This window comes from Cavia porcellus, unplaced genomic scaffold (assembly GCF_034190915.1).
Source record: "Cavia porcellus strain 051 isolate PalLab524CR breed Dunkin Hartley unplaced genomic scaffold, mCavPor4.1 scaffold_38, whole genome shotgun sequence".
NCBI classification, from domain to species: Eukaryota; Metazoa; Chordata; class Mammalia; order Rodentia; family Caviidae; genus Cavia; species Cavia porcellus.
The window spans coordinates 6,475,726-6,498,551 of record NW_026947521.1 but is presented as its reverse complement, the minus strand read 5'-3'; the positions used below and the strand labels follow the sequence as shown (position 1 = coordinate 6,498,551).

General features: G+C 38.1%; 1 protein-coding gene across 3 annotated transcripts in view; it reads right to left on the bottom strand.

The window, feature by feature from the left end:
* Positions 1-22,826, bottom strand: part of Etfa (electron transfer flavoprotein subunit alpha) — a 61,539-nt gene that overhangs the window by 6,123 nt on the left and 32,590 nt on the right. For all 3 annotated transcript variants that reach the window (XM_003463573.5, XM_063243535.1, XM_063243536.1), the window contains one exon: positions 362-427. In XM_003463573.5, the coding sequence (XP_003463621.1) occupies positions 362-427 (66 nt within the window). The remainder of the gene's footprint in view (positions 1-361; positions 428-22,826) is intronic.

Below are 22,826 nucleotides of genomic sequence, written 5' to 3'. Positions count from 1 at the left end.
GAAGCTATTTAAGCCTCACTCTACCCTCGGGTCATCAGAGCCGCAGGAGCACTGGTGACCATCATCTAACACTTGTGTTTGGCAGGCAAATTGATGGGCAGGAAGGATGAGTCATGAGGTGAGCTGAGAGCAGGGATCTGAGGTCAGGCATCCCTCTACACAGCACCGCCTACCACAAACATCTGTAGGAACTGACAGCTGCTTCTGTTCCTTTCAGTTCCAGATCTATGTGAATGTGAAAGGTGCAACTATGTATACTTCGACTACACGGAAACATAAAGCAAAGTCTGGATTATAATTTTGGTTGAGTTCTAAAAGTGAAAACCTTTCCTCTTAGCATCATGCTACTGTGCACAATTACCTTGCTATCCTTCATCCCAGCTAAATGCTGGATGGCTCCAGAGATTCCAACAGCAATATAAAGTTCCTGAAATAAGAGATTACATCAATATACATTTATATTATATAACACTTTCCTAAGTGTTTGCCTTTAGCAGTTTAAATCCTAGGCAAAGGACATACTAAGACAGGTGCGAATCACACTGTTTAATTTATGCTTTCCTTCTTTCCTAACCTTCTGAACTCAGATCTCATTCTTCCATGAATTGCTACAGTTATAGTGGAATAATAATAGCCAAGTGGATAATCGAGCATTTACTAGGTACCAAACCTGTGCTAAGCACTTTATGGCAATGGCCTCAATCTCATAATTATTATGTCATATCACAACTCTACCTGTTCACAATGCACATATATTATATTCAGACACATAAACACATATACTTGAACATATTAAAATAGATTGACTGTTGTTTGTCTTCTTTCAAAAGGGTATATGTGAAATATATATAAACAGGATATATTTATTAAACTTCACATTTTGAAAGCCCAGAAATACAAATCTGTGAATCAGTGTCAAGAGATTTCACACACACAGACGTACACCCACACACATACTTCTTAAAAGCAGGAGCTGAGAATCTCTAGCACCTAACACAAGACCCCAGCTGCAGTTTCTGATGAATGCTGCTGGTGACATTTGTACCTTTTCCTGCCCCTAGTAATTAGAAAGGAATGATGATTGACTAATGTTCTGCCTCCTTATCTAAAAATTTTAGCGTACCTAAGTTTGAAAATTAAAACACACTACCATCATGGAAAACTGACTTAACAAGTGCAGAATTTAGAGCTTCCCTGCTGGATTCTGTTGAGTAGATGTAATTAAAGCCTCACCCACAAACCTTTCCCACACATACCCAGACCGACATGCTCTGGATAGGGCAGGAGGTGCATCTGGTGCACAGCAGACAGGTGCTAGGCTTCTGTGACAACTGATAGCAAAGGCTTCTTCATATGAGAAACACCAGTGAGGCACTGAAAGTGGCTAGGTCACACTGCCTTCCTTAGCAGATTCTTCAAAGCCAATGGCAGGGTCAGGGTCCAAACTGTCTCAGCACTGCTTTGGGTCCAGTTTAAAAACAGCCCAACCCAAAGTGAGTGAGCACTTTAACCAGGACACTTCAGTCATGTCATAGCCTCTGCACACTAGGAGTTTCCACAGCACCTAAGTGCATGTGGCCATACACAAATCAGTTCCCCTCATTTTGGACCTAAGTTTCCCAAACTGTCAGCAGAAGAACAAGAGTGCCAGCAGCAGGTATTTATTCAAAAGCTCCTTGGGATGCTCTAAAAGCAGCTAGAGCTAAGGATGCAAGGACAGGACCCTTGGGAACCTGAACTCTTGCCATTCTGCCCAGCATGCTGGTGGGACATCCCTGGCCTTCTTGCTGAAGGCATAAAGTATCCAAATGCTTCCAGAGCAGGACACCTCTGTTACAGGGAAAGGGAAATAGTCTGGTCTCCAAAATCAGTTAACCACAGAAAAATGAGCTATTTTCTGATTCTGCTTATTCTACAGTTATCCCCAACAGCTCAAGATAGCTAAGAGCACTTCAGTTTAGAGACCATGTCTGAGAGTGGCAAAGTCTCTACAGAAACACGATGCACAGGTAAGGATACAAAGCTAAAGCAAAACCTTGAACACAATCCATGAGGACCACTCACATCTGGACAGACAGTGACTGTGTCCTCACATGTGGATATTCATGAGTGACAAGTTTCTTTTCTTTGCCTATGCACCACAATTTTTTTAATCTAGAATTACAGATAACTTCAATTGACAACAGTAAGGTCATTTTGATTTACTGACTAGCATTTCATCTGTAAACAGCCATTAAATCAAAATACAGGTCAGTAATACCTCTGTTCACAAAGTTAATTCATTCCAGGATTCTGGGGAAATAGGCTGAGTTCATGTTCGTCAACTAATGCAGTTCTCAAACAGAAGCAAAATTATGCCAAATGCTTCTCTTTGGAGTTTTTGCAAACAGAAGAGTTCATGAGCCAAGGTATTACTATATACACACTAACTGAAGCTCATAGTCAGAGATTTTTAAAGCAAGTTACTTAGAGAGATACACAGAAACGACACCATTAACCATCCTAGGTGATTAGTAATCAAGCACCAGAAAAAAATCAACAGTCCTCTAAGTGAGGCTTCCTGAAACACGGTCATGTGAAAATTCACGCAAATTAAAACCTCGAGCAGTGCTGAGACAGGTCTTAAAAGCTCAATTTGCATTATGAAATGCTAATAAAAGTATAGACTCACTCTGACAGTAAATATAAACACAACATAAATAATCCTACTTTAAACGTGCTGTCCTCCCCCAAAACAAACCTCACTGACCCTAACTAATCATCATCGCATCAAGGAAATGACAGATTCTGGGTCAGAGTTAACCAAGAGCAGGTCCTCCAGGCCATCACTACCTTTCTGACTGTGTGAGTAGCCTGATGGGTCCACTTGACTAAGAGGACTCTATTTTACTGCCTCGCAAACATGGATCTCTGAATAAAAATAAAGCAGTAAAACAAGATTCCGGGAGGAGCCCAGGGATTGGGGCTGCCAAGTTGAGGCCAGATGCTCCTTTAAGGCAGGAAGAGAGACTTTCTCCTTCCTTTTAAAAGCACATACAGGCAATCAGACTAATACCCCAGGATGCTGCCAACATTTAGAAAGCATTTTTGTATTTCAATAATAATAGTAATAATAATAACAATAATTAGTACAAACAAAACTCAATGCAGATGCTAATTTATGGAGCACTTAGGTAGGCTTCAAAACACAGTGAGGTGATCCCTGCTGGAGACGATTTCCTTCTAATAATGCCAGAGGAGATGAGAGAAGATGCTGGTAGAGGAGACAGCAATTAAGGACTCAAACAAGTGGGATTGAAGAAGGAACAGACTCAAAGAGGAGAGACAGTTCTGGAGCCGGTCCTCTGGCTTTGGCAAAGGCTGGAACCCAGCAGGGCGGGAACAGGAACAGGTCCAGGTCCAGAGTGGGAGCCACTGTGGGGAACACAGCCATAGGAAGGAGGGGCCAGTGGCACACACTCGCCCACACAAATCCCTTCCCTTTACCAAAACCTAAGAGACAGGATGGCCATGGGCTTGTGCAAAGAACACTGAGGTTCCATACTGGACTAGGACAGACACTGCCACAGCTGACATGGGCTGTCGGGGCTTCCAGAAGGGCACTCTGTTATGGTTAAGAACCCAGGCTCCAAAGCCTCACCACCTAGATTCAGATTTCAGCTCTGCTGGCTGATAGCCAATTATGTAACTTCTCCCTGCCCCCACTGGCTCACATCGTATTATCAGAAAAAACCCTGATAATAATTCCAACTTCACAGTGCTACTGTTGAGGCTTCTAGTGAACTTCCTCAACATCTGTTCCCAAGATACTCTGGTATGCACCTTACAGGTAATATTGTTCAAATACTGATTTCTTCATCCCACTGGCCTGGTCTCAGGACTACCATGTACAGCTGAGTAGATTGCACACTGACAATTATGGAGGGAGACACTAGTTTTAACATTCACTACTGACTTGCAATTCTATTACAATAATTTCCAACAGATGGCAGTATAGGAACCTGCCTTAAGTAAGAGATACTTTATGATTCATAAAAGAAGTTGTAAGGATCAGAAAGGCTGAGAAGCCAGCGGCCCCTGTAATTTTCTAACTATGCCGTAACTGGTACAGTTCGGTGGTGTTGGTTAGCTGATTTACTGTTGCTGGTATTGGTCCTGCATCCTACAGGGCATGGGAAGTGACTAAATCTCTTGTCCTGAAGAAGCTTACAGTTAATTAGCACAGGCCAAGCAAGGTCACACTAAAGGGCAACAGCAAGGAAGGTGATGAACTCTGGCCTTTCTGTCCTGCAGCTCCTGAGCAATGGACAGGCCTGGAGAGCAAGAAGGTCAGGAGAGGTTCCGCCCTGTCCAGCAGCAGCAGTCCCCTCCTCCGGCTCCTGCTCCTATTCCTGCCCCTGCCCTCCCTCCCAGCTGACTTGATGACAAAGGCACATGCCTGGGCAATGTTAGGATGACTAGAAGGGAGCCCTCTGCACTTTGCACAACTGTAGCCAGTCGTTCTGAGCTCTGTTTTCAAGGTGGGGTACAGTGTGGAGCTCTAGGGAGCTGCCCTTACCACAGGTATATTTTCAGTCAACACTGGGATGTCCATAGAAGGCCCTGGATGGCACGTGTCCCATTTTAAATCTTTAGTCTTATAAAGGTAAAATAAAACACATGAACTCATTATAAGAATATAATCTCCATTTAGACTGCCTATACTTCAAGTGCCCAAAGCCAGGTACAGCTTCATGGTTGAGCTGGAACACACACACCCTAACCGATCTCAGAGTGTGCTGCTGGACCAGGATCTAGATGTGGGACCTGGCTCTGGAGAAGCCCGTTTTCAGGTCAGCTTACACTCACTAAAAGTGCGCCAAAAATGAAAATCAGCAACATGGTAGAGCTGTAGACAAGCACCAGAGGCTGAGGGATCCAACAAGAATACAGCTAGAGGAGACAGCCAGAGCTAACAGAAGTGAGGGAGGGGTAGGTAAGCACTCCTGCTTCATATATAAGTTAACACCCTGAGAAACAACTCTCCAACACCAAAGTTTGTTTTTTAGCCAGTTATATATTTTTTCCTTACAACTATAAAAGAACCTAGAAAAATCTATCCTCAAAAACCTGTAATTCTCAAAATACGTATCAAACACAGTGATAGTGAAGCTATGGTGTTTTAGTTACCTTTTACTCGTCACTGAGACAAAATATCTGATGCTCAAAGTTGGGAAAGGAAGGGTTTATTTCTTAGTTTTTGGAGGTTTCAGTCCAAGTCACTGGGCTCCAAGCCAGGGTGGCATGGCAGGGCCACAGTTCATGGCAGCTGCAAACAGCAAGGCGGAAACCGGCAAGAGCGAGTGACACACCTTCTTCTTGCCATTACACTGTATGCTGGCTCCACCCCTATGTGGGTGCAGCACTGACACCATCAATCCAAGCGCTAGACAACCAATCACAAATGCACAGCACAAACACATGAGGCCTGGGGGCCAACGACATAAACCATGACATATGGTATACATACTGCTGTGGGCTGTGTGATATCATTGAAAGCTCTAAAAGCTCTAAAAGGTTCACCACTGTGTTAGTTACTTTTTCTCATTGCTGAGACTAAATACCCCCCAAAGTTAAGAGAGAAAAGGTTTATTTGGTTCACAGTTTGTACAGGTTTCAGTCTGTTGTCAGCCAGCTGCAAGGCAGGGTAGCATGGCACAGACGTATCACAGAGGAGAAACAGTTCATGGCAGAAAGCAGCAAAAACAAGCAAGCAATAAGCCATTTTCTGTCTCTTTTATCTTATCCAGGATACCTGCCCTAAGGGCAGGTTGCGCACACACCCTGAATCCTAGTATTGCACCATGAGTCAATCCTAGTATGACACATTCTCGATCTAGACAACTCTGAAAAAGCCCCATCTATGACCATGTGAGGTTTTGGGGGGATATCTAGACATAAGCCATAACAGCATCAATGAAATATAGCTGAGGCAAAAAATTAAAACAGAAATTTTAAAATACCAGGATTAAAACACCAAAAAAGGCATAATCTACCACAATGTTAGATGTGCCTAAAGCAATATTAGGTAACTGCAACCTTAAATACATATGAGAAGTCAAAAGAAAATCAGTGACCTAAGGCAGAGTTTCTGTCCAAGCTCCTACACAGTGCTGTTCTAGGCAGTCAGGATAAATTTCTTACATAATTTTCACAAGGGGATACATATCCCAGGTACAGGTACCAAGATATACTGAGTTGGCCATACTAAAAAAAAAAAAAAAAATACACTTGCTTGGCAAACACAAGGTCATGAATTCGATCTCCGGTACCAAACAAACAAACGAACAAACACTCCCCCCACCTGCAAAAAAGGAAAAAAACCATAAAGTTGAAATTCCCCCATTTTTTTTTTCTGAAGATGGAACAGCATTCTGCCCACAGCAACTTCAGATTGGCTTTACTTTAAACAATGTAAAGTGGAAAGATTTAAACATTTACTTTTTTGTTTATATAAGATGTGGATATGACCACAGTGTTTGATCTGGAATATACGGAGCAAGAAAATGAGGTCAATAGTGCTTCTTCTCTTAGTTACTTTTTACTCGTTGCTGAGACAAAATACCTGAAGCCCAAAGTTGGGAAAGGAAAGGTTTATTTCTTATAGCTTTTGGAGGTTTCAGTCCATACTCACTGGGCTCCAAGGCAGGGTGGCAAGGTGGGGTCACAGTTCAGGTGGCTGCAAACAGCAAGGTGGAAACCGACAAGAGAGCGTGACACACCTTCTTCTTGTCATTCTATCGTATGCTGGCTCCACCCTATGTGGGTGTAGCACTGACACTATCAATCCAAGCACTATACAATAAACCAATCACAGATGCATACTGTAAATGAGTGAGGCCTGGGGGCCACCGACATAAACCATGACATCCCTTAAAAGAAAAATCAGGTTTAAAATATTTTGCTGTTTCCACCAAATTTCCCTTTCTAGATGCAGTTGGGATTGGGAAAGAAACGTAAAGAAACACATTTCTTTAAAGAAAAAATTTAAAACCACACCCCATAAATAGTTCTTACTAGAGCTCAGAGATCCAATGATCCCTGTTCTAAAATGATAGCCCAAGCTGCCTTAGACAGCACAAGAGTCAACAGAGAAGCAAACGTTTTCTCAGTCTTCCTCAACAGACTGGAGGACTGGGCTGGGGATTTAGTTCAGAGGCATAAGCGCCTACCTGGTGAGCGCAAGGTGGTGAGTTGGATCCCTGGTGGGGGGGGGGGATATACAGACTGGAGGACAACCTTAAGCAGCAGCTATTAGCTAAGACATAATGCACACACACAGGACAAATGCCAGGTTAGGAGTTAAATGAATTTATCGCTACAAATAATGAATGCCTCTTTGTGAAGATTAACTGAACTATATTTTCTAATTACTGTGATCCTCCTGTGCATTAATACTGTTGTATTTCATCCTGCTGCTCATTTAAAGGCCAAACTATATCCTCTGTTTGCCAAATTGTGTTTAAGACTCTTCTTTTTGGAAGAGGCCCCAAAACCCAGAGCACAACTATCTGTGGCTCTTTTTTCAAATAGCTCTCTGTTATGAAACTCTAGCAGGAATCTGGCAAAACTGCATTTTAATGAATGAAAGATTTTACTCATATTTTTGTTTTAAAGCATAGATTACATCCAACTCTCTCCTGTACTAAGCCTGGCTCCTGTTTCAGCAGGAATCAAGACAACTACCTTCACCACAATTACATGTGCTGTCTATGCACATATAATTGTGCCAGCAACCATGCTGCCCTTCCCATGCGTGCTCTTACATAACCAGGACAACTCCACATTGTGGAAACTATTCCCATTTCACAGACTAGAAAGCAGAGACTGAGGCTTGCTGAATTGTCCAAGATTATATCCACCTAGAGAAAGACAGGCTTGGGTCCAATTTTATTGTGATACACCAGAAAAATAAAGACTACACATATGAAAGGTGTGCAGTGTGACAATTGATACATATGCTGTGAATCCACTTCCACAATCCAGCCAACTGACTGACACGCCCATCACCTCACAGTCACTTCTGGGTGGTGGGTGCTGAGAACTCTAAAGACAGATACTGTCTTAGTGCACAAAGTCTGGGGCTTAATCCTCAGCACCACAATAAAAATGTATTCTCTTGACAAATTTTGAGCAATTACTCCAGCATGAGCAACTATAGTCAGAATTATGTACTTTAGGTTCTCCTGACTTTATTCTGCACAAAGGAAATTTTGTACATTTGACTAGCATCATCCCATTTCTACTCCCGTGGCAACCACAATTCTCTACCTTGGAGAAAACAAGCTTTATAATCTAAGTGCTTTAATTTAGTACTCTTTCCACTATACCCCAGATAACTCAGTTCGGTTACAGTATTGGTAGTGTGCTGTAACCAAAATGCCAGTCCACTAAAATCCCAGCAAATATATTTATTTTACAGGAAAAACTCCTAAAATAAGATGTGCTCAGATGAAAAGCTAACATTTCTATATTTAAATAAAAAGTAGTATCAATTTTATTACCCTATGTTACTATAAATACTGTACACTGGGACATTATCTCTGGGCTTCTTATAAACACTGGTGATAACTGCGTGCTCTAGCTTTATAGTACTCTTCTACCAGAGGCTTCTGTGTCAGTCGTAACACCCTGCATGTCCTCCTCGTTCTCTGGCAGGCACTTGGTGTGCAGAGCCATGGAGGTGACATGATAGAAAGGACCCAGAAATCACAGTTTTTGTTGTTCATAATGCTTGTTTGTTTGAGTTTATGAAACCCATATTGAAAACGAGCTCACATTTTCTAGTTAAAGATTCTGACCTGGTTTTCAATGAAGTCTGTATCTGGTTCTAAAAGCACTGCTAAAGGAAAGTATCTAGAAGCAAGTCAGAAAATTTACTTGGAAAAAAAAGGCTACAGTCATCAGAGCCTCTGAAGGTTTTTCAAGTATGCAGACACCACAGCTCAGGAGCAGCACGTGGTGAGTACTTATCAGTGATATGTACATAGCTCAGTGTAGGTTTTATGGTCAAACATGCTCTAAAACCCTAAGTTCAGTCACAGACCAAAATCCCTCCAGATTCTTTTTAGGAGCCCACCTTTTCTCCCCAGAGGTACAAGGGATCAATCAACCCTTTTGTCACAAGCAGCCTGGTTATAATAAGGTGAAAGCAGATGGAAATATACACCATGTGTGGTCCACTATGTATCTCACACTATGTATAAGATTTCAGCAACCTAGTTGTTCAAATCCAAAGTTGACTTTTTTAAACACACAAATAATTATGCTATGATATGAAATTGAAAAAGCTTAAATATATAGGGCCAAGGATTTAGCTCAGGGACATAAGCACCTGCCTTGCAAGCACATGGTCATGAGTTCAACCCCAGTACCTATTTAAAAAAAAGCTTAAATATAAACCAGAAAAAGTGACCTTTTAGTACTTTAAGTATGCTTTCAACTTCTGACCTTTTAGTATTATTTTCTAATTGCAAATTTCAATTATATTGCTTTAAAATTTTTCTCAAGAGAACATGTTCATATTAAAACATAATTTTAAGGGCTGGGGATTTAGCTCAGCAGTATAAGCGCCTATCTGGCAAGCACAAGATGGTGAGTTCGATCCCCAATACCAAAAACAAACAAACAAAAAAAACCATAATTTTAAACTTGGTGTAGTGGCACACTCCTACAATCCCAGCATTCTGGGAAGCTGAGGCAAGAAGATTCCAAATTCAAGCCTACCCTGAGTAATTTAGTAAGACTCTTTCTCAAAATTTTTAAAAAGTGAACTATGTATTGCGGCTCAGTACAAAGGCCCGGGACTCAATCCTCAGCACCACAAAAATAAATAAATATTTAATATTTAATTATATTTTGCAATTGAATGCTTTGTATTTAGCTAATTAGTTTCTACACTGACTCAGATTTTTTTTTTCATTTTTCCACCTCATGTATTCCTGAAATGATGGAAAACCAAATACAGCATTGTATATACTCAGTTAAAATTAATTTAGACATTAATTCACATTGCAATATGTAGGTATATAACACCAAAATTCTTGGACATACAAATCAAGTCTATTACAAAGTTTTGCATTTTAACAAGTCAAATGCAAAGTTTAACTAACAAAACTTTTATCACTGAGTTTAACTGATCGAACTCAAAATATGCTAAATTATACAAACCTTTTAAGAATTTTGGACTGTATGGACCTTTTGTTACGTATGTAATCCATTTTATCAATCAAAAACTTTAGGCCACAGGAAGCAGAACTGACCTTGGACTCAGGTATCCTGACTTGCTGAACTGCTGAAATGTTATTCAGTCATAAAAAGAAACAAAGTTCTAGTACTTGTATAACATGGATCAAATCAGAAAATAAGCTAAATAAAGCCACAAAAAAGGCACATGAATGGATAAACAGAATGCTTAAGAACTGCTGAAATGTTATTCAGCCATAAAAAGAAACAAAATTCTAGTACTTATATAACATGGATAAAATCAGAAAATAAGCTAAATAAAGTCATAAAAGAACATTGTTTGATTCCACTCATATGAAATCTCTACAATAAACAAATTAACAGAGACAGAAAATAAGATTGGCAATTAACATGGGCTGAAGTAATGAATTATTTAATGAACACAAAATTTCTGTTCTGGGTGATGAAAAATGTTGAAAACTGGTAATAACTATAACACTGTGAATTTAACTAATGTTACTGAACCTATACACTTAAAAGTGGTTAAAACAGCAAATTTTATGTTATAGTATCCCATAATAAAGTCATCAGAAAGTTGCCTTAAGAGAAATCTTCATACAATTTTTCCATTTGAACCTTGTGTTTTGTTAACTATAAAAAGTAGTTCGTATACAATAGTAAGAACAGAAGAAAGCAAGTATAATATTTATGGAAATTCTATGCATCATTTTCACATTTTTTCTGTAAATCTAGAATTGTTCTAAATATTGGTTTTTTAAAGCAGCCTAAGTTGTGAAGTTGAGCCCAATTCACGCAGTCTTCTTTAAGTACCTTCTAAAGTTGTAAGAAGGGAGTGGAGCTAATACTATGGGAAAAGGTAGTACCTTTAAATAATAAATGTATTATGCCTCACCTAACTAGAGGTGCTCTAAAGTATTCTCACTCTGAGAAATGTAGTACATTCCTCCTGATCCCTAAAATCATTTCCTAAACTTCCTTTAAAGCTAAATTTGTTTAATACTATTATACAGTTAGCTTAAGTAATTAATACGCTCTTTGGTACATCTCAGTACCTCTACCTTTGGCCCTGAAGTAAATGAAAGTATTTAATTACATATGGTAAATGACCAATTATCTATTGAAGAAACATTTCCATCTAGTATACTATCTAGGACCAGGGATTTAGCTCAGTGGCGTAAGTATTTGCCTAGCAAGCGCCAGGTCATGAGTTCAATCCCTGGTACCACAAAAAAATAAATTAGTACACTATCTATGCACATTTATCATACTTGAAACTAATGAGAATATAATTTTATATACAAAAGAATAGAAACTACACAATGTTGGTTTCTCAGAACAGAAATTTAGAGTTTAATTCCTTCCAAGTTACCATACCAAAAAAGCTGTCTACCTTTATTGATTTTCATGCCAACTGTTAGGACTGTCTACCAGATATGTCAATTTTTCATATCTATAGCATGCTTTTAAGTAGTTATGGTATATAGATAAAAAAGAATTCAACGGAGTCTCTGAAACTTAAATTCTAATTTTATACAAAAATGGTTAAGAGGTAACTTTACAAATACTGGTTATCCAGAATAAATGTTTAATGAAACCAGTCTAATGAAAATCAGTTTAGAAAACAAACCAAAATATAACTAGAACTTCTAGTTTTTAGTAATTAAATGCACATCTACACAACTTACACATCCAAACCATAGTTGATAAACTCTACTACTCATCCTTTGTTCTTATAACCCTCCTTATAAGGGCTTTGATGATCCAAGCCATGTAATTACCTTTAAGAAGCATGCTTAGGGTGTTTTCTGGACTGTGGGTCCATACAGCATTTCTCTCTGTTCTCTTGGGAACAGAACGTCAATTGCTTTCAGCTAAATGCACTCACATATGAATATTTTAGTACAATTTAATGCTTCTATACCAACCCCAAAGGAACAGAGAGCATCAATTTGTGAACACAGTTCTCTCAGAGTTAAAAGCCAAGCTAGATAATGCAGTATGAAAGTGGTTGTCAATCTTCGGCTTTTTAGCAAGTTATAGGGCAGCCTATAAATCTAGTCCCGGCTGTATACAAATAACTTTTGAAAATTTGTTCCTACAGACTCTTCAACACTCATGAGTTTTCATAACAGAACTCAGAAACAAATTTAGTACCTTGATAAATTCTACCCAAAATTGTTAATCGGTCTGGTAATTACAAATGAACAGCTGGTCTGTTGTAAATAAAACGAAATACAAAATAATTTATACTCACTAAAAAGTTAAGCATATGAGCACAATGCCATGGCATCAGATAACAGATTCTTCAATGATTACAATATGCTTATATGTTTGGGTAATTAGGAGGTAAGATCAACATCATCAACAAAACAGAAGGCAATCCAGAAATACATATAAAAGGGAATTACCACCAAATATGTCAAGCTTTAAAAAGCCATATTAATTAATTAATTAATTAAATCCTCATCATAGAATCAAGCTGAAACTCTTAGACTTAACAAATACTAAAAAGTTCGCAAAATCCAATCAATCTGTCAAACATGAGTTAAAGTAATCATTCAACAACCTGTCATAATTTAAAAATAAACAGACAAAAATTTATTACAGTAACTACAAAAGTAGTAAACAGTATTTATAACATGCCAACCAAAGTTTTAAGTGATATATATATACTCATTTAATCCTATCCAATCTATTAACTCATTTAATCTTTACAACTACTGTATGAAATAGTGATAATTATTACCATCACTGTACAGCTGGGAAAACTGGTACAGCAAGGTAAGAGTTTCATCCACAGTCAAACAGCAAGCAAGCAATAATGCTAAGGGCAGAATCTAGGCAGCCCAGCTACTGGGTCTGGACTCTTGGCCACCAGTATCCATTCCATAATACTGTTTATTGTGAGGACATTTTTATTCTGATAAACAGTATCATCAAAAACAGAGAGCAAGGGGATGGGGATTTAGCTCAACGGCATAAGCGCCTGCCTTGCAAGTGTGTCGTCTTGAGTTCGATCCCCGGTACCGATAAAAAGAAAAAGACAAAAACAAAACAAAAAAAACAGAGAGCAAGCATCCTCACATCTATGGTGAAATGGTACAAAAATTTCCTTGAAAAAAATATACAAAGATGTTTATTGTCACCAATTTCATTAAACACTATCTATACTATAGCTTACAGAAGGAAAAAAATTAAAAAGATGAAACAATTTTATTATTTCCAGAAGATGTGTCCATGTCTGTGCAACACCTAAGAGAATCTACAGAAAACAGGAACAATGCATAAATATCAATCACATTCCTAGATATCTGTATAAAGCATGATGGGAAAATATGCTAAATGTCTGAATCTTTAAAATTTTGTAACAGTAAAAGAAATACTGACACTAATCCCCCTAAAAGAGTATCACATGACATATCTTAATCCTTGTTATGTCTCTTCCTCTCTCCTTCCATTTTTTGGTCCCCTTTTCACATGCACAGGACCTATCTCCCAGTTTCCTATCACCCAGCTTTTATTTGGCTCTTCAATTTGTTTAGACTTTGTGTTTCTCATATAAGAGAAATCATGTAATGTTTAAGCATGTGCATATGAGTTATTTCACTTAACATTACGGTCTCAAGGTGTATGCATTTTCCTATAAATGACTCAAGCTTATCCTTCTATATGGCACAGTAGTACTAACTCTGTGTAAACACTATTTTTTACCCATTCATCATTTGATGGACACACAGCCCACTTCCAAGCTTTAGCTACTATGAATCATGCTGGTATGAACATGGGCCATGGATCACAGTAATACGAAGTCTTTAACTCTTTGGGGAAGATACCTAAAAGGGAATGGCTGGGTGAAACAGAACTTCCCACCCACAACGTAGAAGGGTTCCTTTTTCCTCTGTAGCCTCACCAAATGTGTTATTATTTGATTTATTGATGATAGTCATTCAGAAAGCCCTTCTTTTGAAATGATCTCATCTTCTCTGAGGAAGTTAGTATGATTTTAAAAAAATTAAAGCAACTAGGTGCCTGTAATCCTAGCATTCTGGGAGACCAAGGCAAGAGGATTCCAAGTTCAAGTCTGAGGAACTTACCAAGACTCTCAAAATTAAAAGTAAAAGAGGCTTTGGGTGAAGGCCCTAAATTAAATTCCCACTACCATAAGGCAGGGTGGACATTAAAAGGTAAGAATCTCACATTCCTTCATTCCACTGCCTGCCCCATTCATTGAGGCCTCTCTGCCACTATTGCTGGAATCCTCGTGATAGGTGATATTTTTCTCTCTCTCTAGAATGTTCTTCAGTATTTTTTGTAGGGTTGGATTGGTGATCACGAATTCCTATAGTTCTTCTTTGTCATGGAATCTTGTTTCTCCATTAATTTTGATAGACAATTTTTTAGGGTACATCAATCTGGGTTGGAGGTTATTTTCTTTCAGGGCTTGGAATATTTCACTCCATTCTCTTCTCGATTTGGTAGTTTGTGTCAAGAAGTCTGTCATGATTTTGATGGATTTTCCTTTATATGTGACCTGTTTCTTTTCTCTGACCACTTTTAACATTCTGTTCTTGTGATGAATTTCTGGGATCTTGATTATTATATGTCTGGGTGTAGATCTGTTTTGGTTGTAGTTGGCTGCAGTTCTGTATGCCTCATTTATCTGGATTTCATTTCTTTTTCCTATGATTGGGAACTTTTCCTTAATTATTTCTGTGAATAGCCTTTGTAATTCATTTGTGTTTACTCCTGCTTCTTCGCTCATGTTTTTTTATTCTTAAGTTATAGATCCTCTTGTCATCTTCTAGCCTTTGTATTGTTACTTCCTGGTTCCTTGTTATTATTTTTTTATCGGTACCGGGGATCGAACTCACGACCGCCTGCTTGCAAGGCAGGTGCTTATGCCACTGAGCTAAATCCCCAGCCCCGTTCCTTGTTATTTTTAAGAGATCTTTTTTATCATGATCACACATTGCAAATCTATCTTCAAGTTTTGAAAGTCTAACTTTAGTTTCAGTCAAGGAATTTTTCCAGCTTTCAATGGAGTTTTTAATTTCCTGATAATCTCTTTGGATCTGTTTCATGTATTCTATATTTTGTTTATATTCTTCATCAAAGCTTTCTCTTCTTTTTCTGGGTTCCTCCATTTTTCCCTCTGTGTCTTATTGAGAGGGGCTTAGCATTTCTTTTATTAATCTTTTTATATCTTGACTCACTTGGATTAGAATTTCAGCTTTAAGTTCGTCTATGAGGGTATTTCTTCATGTATACTGATGTTGCAACCGATATTGTACGATTGCTGTCCTGAATCTCTTCTGTATTTACCTCTCCGGGACTTATTTTCCCTGGGCCAGCAGCTGGAAGCTTTTCCTTGTTTCTGTCTCTTGTCATGTTTCTGGTTTCTTTCAGATAGGTGTATGGTAGAGGTCTCAGGCCCTTTCCTTATTGCTTATGGTTTTTCTGAAGCGTACTGGCTAGGGGATTGCTGCCCTCTCCAGTTTACTGTTATCTGAGGTGCACACAGGGATGTGGACTGGCCCCTCTCCTTTAAGCCAATCAACTGGCGATTGCCTTTAGCACATTAGTCTATGCCTTGCAGAAGTCACAGGTTCGGGACAGTTTCGTCCCTGGCTATTGGGTCCCGACCAGGGGTGTGACCCAGCCCAAGTAGATCCCACAGGTCCTCTTTAGACCAGGGGCATCTAACTGACACCACTGCAGTTCTGGGTTCAGGCCTGTCCTGCCCAATTCCAATATATCATCCAGCCAGTCACTCCCACCTTGGGACCCAATTCCTAGCACTCACCACACATTAATGCAGCTCTCCACGTTGGTTCCACTGTCTGTTGCACAACATCCTCCCGCCCTGGACTCACTAACTGCCGAAACTGGAGGTCTAACTTTAATGCGACCATGAATCATCCAACTCGAAGGTGCACCGGGCACAGCACGGGACCCATCCCAGTGAGAACATCTGGTTCCAGCCTTTCATCCACATTTTTCCTTTTTTTTTTTCTTTTACCTCAGTTTCTTCCTGGATCATGACAATCCCTCTGCTTTCATCTGGTCTCCTTCATGGTGCTAAATTCTAGCATCTGAGTTGTTTTTCTCTGAGAGGCTCTCTATCCTGCTACCTATCAAGTCGCCATCTTCAGACCAACTCCAATCTAAGGTTTTAGGTAACATTTTACAGTCATCTACTTCTAGGGTTTCAGAAGCTGAGAAAACCATCTGGCTCTTACTTGGATCTGCTAGTGAGCCCATCTGCTAGCTGGCCCCGCCAAGACCCTATTGAACAATGTCATCATAACCCCTCTCCTGCGTCTCCTCACCGAATTTCACATTCGCAATTCTTCGATCAGTACATTATCAGTTTTTAAATGGCACTGGTTATTAGCTAAGAGGTAATTGTCAAGTATCTTAAACATATCTTCTTACTGTTTATTTATTTACATTATGGTTGTTTAGAGCAGTATAGAAATACCTGATACTTTATGGTTAGCACTGCACTCTGTCAAGAAATATACTGAACTCTGATTAGAGTTCAGTAAGTGTAAATAAGTAACTCATGTTTTAAATGCTTTCCATTATACAAAACATTTGGATGTTCTTATATAAGTGTAACAAGATTTTGTAACTAGGGGGAAATTATTTAAGGTTTTTGATAATTGGTTAACTCTCCTTTTAAGATAATAAACTGCAGACTTGGATACTCTGAAGCTGCAGTATCTATACAATTTCTGGAATAAACTAAAATTAGATAATGAGCTATATCTACATTTCCAATCAAAATCCCAGTGTAGTTAACAAATGATTTCTAAAGCTTCAAAAAGGGGGACAGAATCAAAAATAACTAAGGCAATTTTGGAAAGGAATTAGGATGGGGTTTGCTCAAACAACCTTATTCCAAAGCTCTGAGTGTAACACTGGTACAGTCAGGAACAATTGGTCAGCGGGACAACACAGAGATCCCAGAAAATGATTCAGGTATCTATGTGAGCTTTATATATGCTGCACATGCTAACACTGCAGACCATGGGGAGAAAAGAATATGTGAGGAATGAGGCTGGGGAAACTGATTAGCTATATGTGAAAGCATTTTGAATACTTTCACACCAACCATGAAGCACCAAGGAACTGTGAAAACTTTAGAAAATAAGAGAATATCCTTAAGACTTTGTCTTAGAAAATATTTTTAAGACACAAAAAATTTCCTAAAGAGAAGTTTAATATTAAAAGTTTCTATTGAAAAGATGAATTTGTTGTTTTGTTTTGTTTGTTTTTGGAACTGGGGATCGAATTCACGACCTCATGCTTGCCAGGCAGGCACTTATGCCACTGAGCTAAATCTCTAGCCCAAGATGAAAATTTTAAAAAATAGACAGATATAGACTGAAAGAAAATTAAGCAATATATATGTAATCAATGAAAGGCTTTTATCCAGAATAAGGAACTTCCAAGAACTAATAGACAAAAAAACGAACAATTCAATAGAAAAACACACAAACATGAAGTATTCTAAGGGGAGAAAAGCCATAAATATTCAGCATATGAAAAGCCACCTTCCTAATACTTAGAGGGAAAAACATAAACAGCACGTTAATTTCATGCCCAGTCTAGCAAGACATTTTTTATGTAATAATACAGAATATACATAAGATAAAAGTGATCATCCTGAGCATTTGCATGTATACAGTTCTGGAACACTAAGTATATTCACTTTGTGCAAACATAACTATTACCCATCTGGAGCTGGATGGAAATGAAGATAACTTCTGAAACTGCTGGTAAATGTAAACTAGTTTAACAACTTTGGAAAATAATTTGTTAGATTCTGATAAAGCTAAGACTTTTCTGTAACTGAGCAATTTTTAAAAATTTTATTTAAAGAGAAAAAAGCAAAACAGAAAAAGGGTAGAAACAATACAGAATTTCAAAACAAAAAATAAACAGTAAGAAATCACTAGTTGATAAATTACATATTGTCCTCTTTGAAATAGTTGTTCAAGTTACAAAATTAAAGCATACAAAGTATAGGGCAGGGATTTAGCTCAGCAGCATAAGCGCCTGCCTTGCAAGCAGGCAGTCGTGAGTTCGATCCCTGGTACTGATAAAAAGGAAAAAGACAAAAAAAAAAAAAAATCATACAAAGTAGACATTCAAACAGTGAGACTGCAAAGACTTCTGTGCAATGACCCAACAAAAACTTAGTAATACCGTTATCAATCCTACATACTTAAACATACATGCATTTATATCCTTTAGAGCACTTTCTTTTTCTCTCTTTTTTATAATAGCAATTGCACATTTTGGGTTTTATTACTCCTACAGTTCTTATTACTTTTTACACTAGAGACACAATGTGATATTTATGAATGATTATTCATTTCACTTATGAAGATAGTCTCAAGTTGTCTCCATATATCTATGAAGGCCTCAAAATCATCCTTTTTACAGCTGAGTAATATTCCATTGTATAAAAATATCACATCTTTTTTCATCCACTCTGCAGTTGATAGGCATTTTGGTTGTTTCCATGATTTAGCTATTACAAATTGTGCTGCTATGAACATGGGTGCTCATATATCACTGTAATATGACCTATTCAGTTTTTCTGGGAAAATATTCAGGAGGGGAATAGCTACATTGAATGGAATTTCCAATCCTAGTCTCCATACTGATTTCCATAGTGGCTGCACCAGTCTACACTCCCACCAACAGTATAGCAGTGTTCCTTTTCCCCCACAGCCTCGCCAACATTTATCAGTTGATTTCTTGATGGCAGCTCCTTTCCAGAGTGAGATAAAATCTCAATTTTGTTTTAATTTGCAATTCTCGAATGACCAATGATGGCGAACATTTTTTCATGCATTTATTTGCCATTTGTGTATCTTCATCTGAGAAATGTGTGTTCATCTCAGATGCCCATTTTTGGACAGGGCCTTTGAATTTGGGGGGCTTGACGTTTTTCAGTTCTTTATATGTTCTGGATATAAGTCCTTTGTCTGAGGGCTAAAATTCTTTCCATTCTGTGGGTTTTCTTTTCACTCTGTTGGTGATTTCTTTTGAAGTGCAAAAACTTTTCAATAATATGAGATCCCAGCTGTTGATTCTTTGAAGTGTCTCACATATAGTCTGTGTTTTGTTCATGAATTTTCTGCCTACCCCTATGTCTCCAAGATTTCTACCTTCCTTGTCTTCCAGTAGACTTAGTGTTTCTGTTTTCATAACAGAAAACATGTCTTTGATCCATTTAGACTTTAGTTTTGTGCATGCTGACAGGCATGGATCTAGTTTTAGTCTTTGGCATGTGGAGAACCAATTTTTCCAATGCCATTTATTAAAGAGACTATCCCTCTTCCAGTGAACACATTTAGCCCCTTTTTCAGATATCAGGTGGCTGAGTGTCTTTGTAGTTGTGCTTGCATCTTGTAATCTGTTCCATAGATCCTCAGGTCTATTTCTTTGCCAGTACCATGCTGATTTTATCACTGTGGCTTTGTACTATAGTTTCAGGTCAGGAATTGAGATGCCTCTTGCCTTGCCTTTGTTGATCTAACTGAGCAATCGTAACTAAAGGCATATTTGTCTAGTAAGACATTAACATGCAAAAAGGTATAGATAAGAATCTTTAAAGTAACATTATTTGGAAGCAAGAAATTATAGGCTACCTGAATAAACATCCATTAATTGAAAAATGGGTAAAATGTAATAGATTAAAAAACTGGAGGGCTGGGGATTTAGCTCAGCAGCATAAGCATCTGCCTTGCAAGCAGGCAGTCATGAGTTCGATCCCTGGTACCAATAAAAAGGAAAAAGACAAAAAAAGAACTGGAATACTACACACCAGTGAAACACAAACAGAATAAAAGCCTACCTGTGTTAACATGGATGAATCTCACAAACATGAAACTGAGAACATACACACTATGTTACTACTGCTAAAAGATTTAAAAATAGATACAATATACTATACTCTTTCACATATGGCACACAGAAAGTGGTGGCCATTCTGATGGCTGATCAAAAAGTCTACTGTTTAAAAGCTTTCAGGATGAATGCCGGACATACTTGGCAATCACCCACCATACTCAAGTTGTATACACTGTTCAAGGGTCTACAGGAAAACAGTAATCAATAAAATGAGATACTCTAGAATAATAATCATTAAGTTAGGTTAATGGTTATTTTGGAGAGGCAAGAAGAACACAAATTCAAGTAAGGATTTTTAACTATATGTAATATTTTTTCTTAAAAGTCAGTGGTAAAAAGATGCTATTTTATGTCTACCTAGTTTTACATACATAAATTTTTAAATGAAAATAATGGGAAGTAAAGTGAATACAGAAAATGTAAACTATTTTTCAAACTCTGCTTTGTAGAGAGGCCACGCTGACTCCATGTTTCCCAGACACATCAGTCAACAATGTTATAGAAAAAAGTGTGGGCCTTGAAACATTACCCCCACCCCAAGGTAAAAGCATGAGGTCCTGTAAGGTCAAGAAGCAAACAAGTTATATAATTGAGCATGCGCAATTTGCGTTTCTTTGTTCTTTATCTCAATAAAAGCTATTTGCTTAGGCTGGCCAGGTGGCAGCCATTTTGCTGACCCTTAGTTTGTGCAACCCTTTATTTCTCTTTGCTTGCAGAACCCCTTCATTGCTTAGCAAAAGTGGTGGGCACAGAGCGAGCTAGATAGAAAAAGAGGCAACAGGGGAAGTGGAGGGTTCATTTCAAGCAAGGACAAGGCCATAAGAGGGGAAAAACCCTGGTCCCAGAAGAACAATGGAGATAGAAAATGGGCTGCAGAGGGCAGTAGAAACTGCAGAATTAAATGAGAATTATTATATCCTTTGTTACATGTAGATAAACTGGGCTTTTGCATTGTTTTTGCTTTTACAAAAAGTACAGTCAGTTTACTGATAAAATAAAGGGAAAAGTTCATGTCTGAGAATAAGGAAATGATACTAAACAAAGGGATTTTAAAAGCTGCTGACAATTTAAAATAATGTATTTGAAATAGGATGGGGCAAAACCAAAATTCAGCTCAGGTGGGTAGATCTGTAGAGAACCACCTGAGGCTACACAATTCACTGTTTCTTTTTCTTGAACAAGTTATCTTTATAATATGCTCTAAGCTCTAGTTATTCCAGACGCTTAGAAAAATGAGACAGGGAACAGAGCTAGTAGTAGTCTACACACACTACCCACTTCAACTCCATGCTTTCTGACAAAATTTCATTTGAAGAAAGGTTCTATAAATAAGTTATCAATGTGCGACTTTACCCTAGCATAATCATGAATGACAGGCACAAAACCAAATGATTTCTGCCCCTCATAGAAATGCACTTAATTCTAGGCAATTGGCCCATGTGGAGGAGCATTATAAAAAGTCCTATGAAACTACTGTACTATTTATAATAAAAGCATTGTGGATAATGTCAATCAACAGTGCCTTCTTTATAAGGACTCAAGAGACACAGATCTCTCCAGTCTTGGTACTAGGCCTAATTATAGTGCCTATGTGCAATTTGTTAACCTTCAGAGCATGAATCAGGGCACTAATCTTTCCCAATATGAATTGGCTTCTAGAAAACTTAATGCCAAATCTGTAGCCCACATCTAGCAAACTGAACCACCCAAAATTTTATTCAAAGTCTTCTAGTTTCAATACATTATTTCAGTATATATCTACCTTTCACCTAAGTTTCCTCAAGGCCATTCAAGGTCAAGTTTGGTTGCTAGGCAGGGGACAGAGTTGGGGAAGGCACAATGAGTAAATCCTAGCCCATGTCCAGGCACAGAGGACCCATGTTAGGCTGCACTGAGTATAGAACCAAAACCACCCCTACCACAATCAAGTGACAAATGGCTAAGGAGATGCTGCAACTGCATGCTGCACCCTAAAATGGAAGGGGATGATTGTAATGAATATTATTAGGATAACTGACAAACTTCTAATATTAAAGTATGGAAATTTTGAGTTGGAATATGAAATAACAAAAATGGGATACAAAACAACTGTACTAAGGTTGTGTAAAAAAAAATATATATACCCCTGGTCAAGGATTTAGCTCAGCGGCACAAGCACCTACCTATCAAGGGCAGGGTCATGAGTTTGATCCCTGGTAGAAAAAAAGAAAAGAACAGAAAAGAAATATCCCCTGTGATATTAGGGGTAAAGAGCTAAAATGTCACTATCAAAAAATTCGTGAAAAAAGTCAATGTTTGTAAGTACATATATGCACTGTATTATCTTTAATTTTTTTTAACTGTGAAATTATTCCCAAATAAAAAATTTAAAAAATAAAAACAAAAGGAAGTCTCTGTTCTAACAGTGAGCTATTGGTTGACTAGTTTTCAATTGCTAGATCTCAATTCTTATAGGGAAATGAATCCAGAAGAATACCAGGAAGTGTCCCATGCATATGTGTTCAATAATCTTTCATATGCATAAATTATTATGAATACTAAAAAAGCATTTAAAAGCATACTCAAATTCATAGCATCCTTTGGATATTATTTTTCCAAATAATTGATTTTTAAAGTAGCATTATTATTTTGTCAATAGGAAACTTTATTAC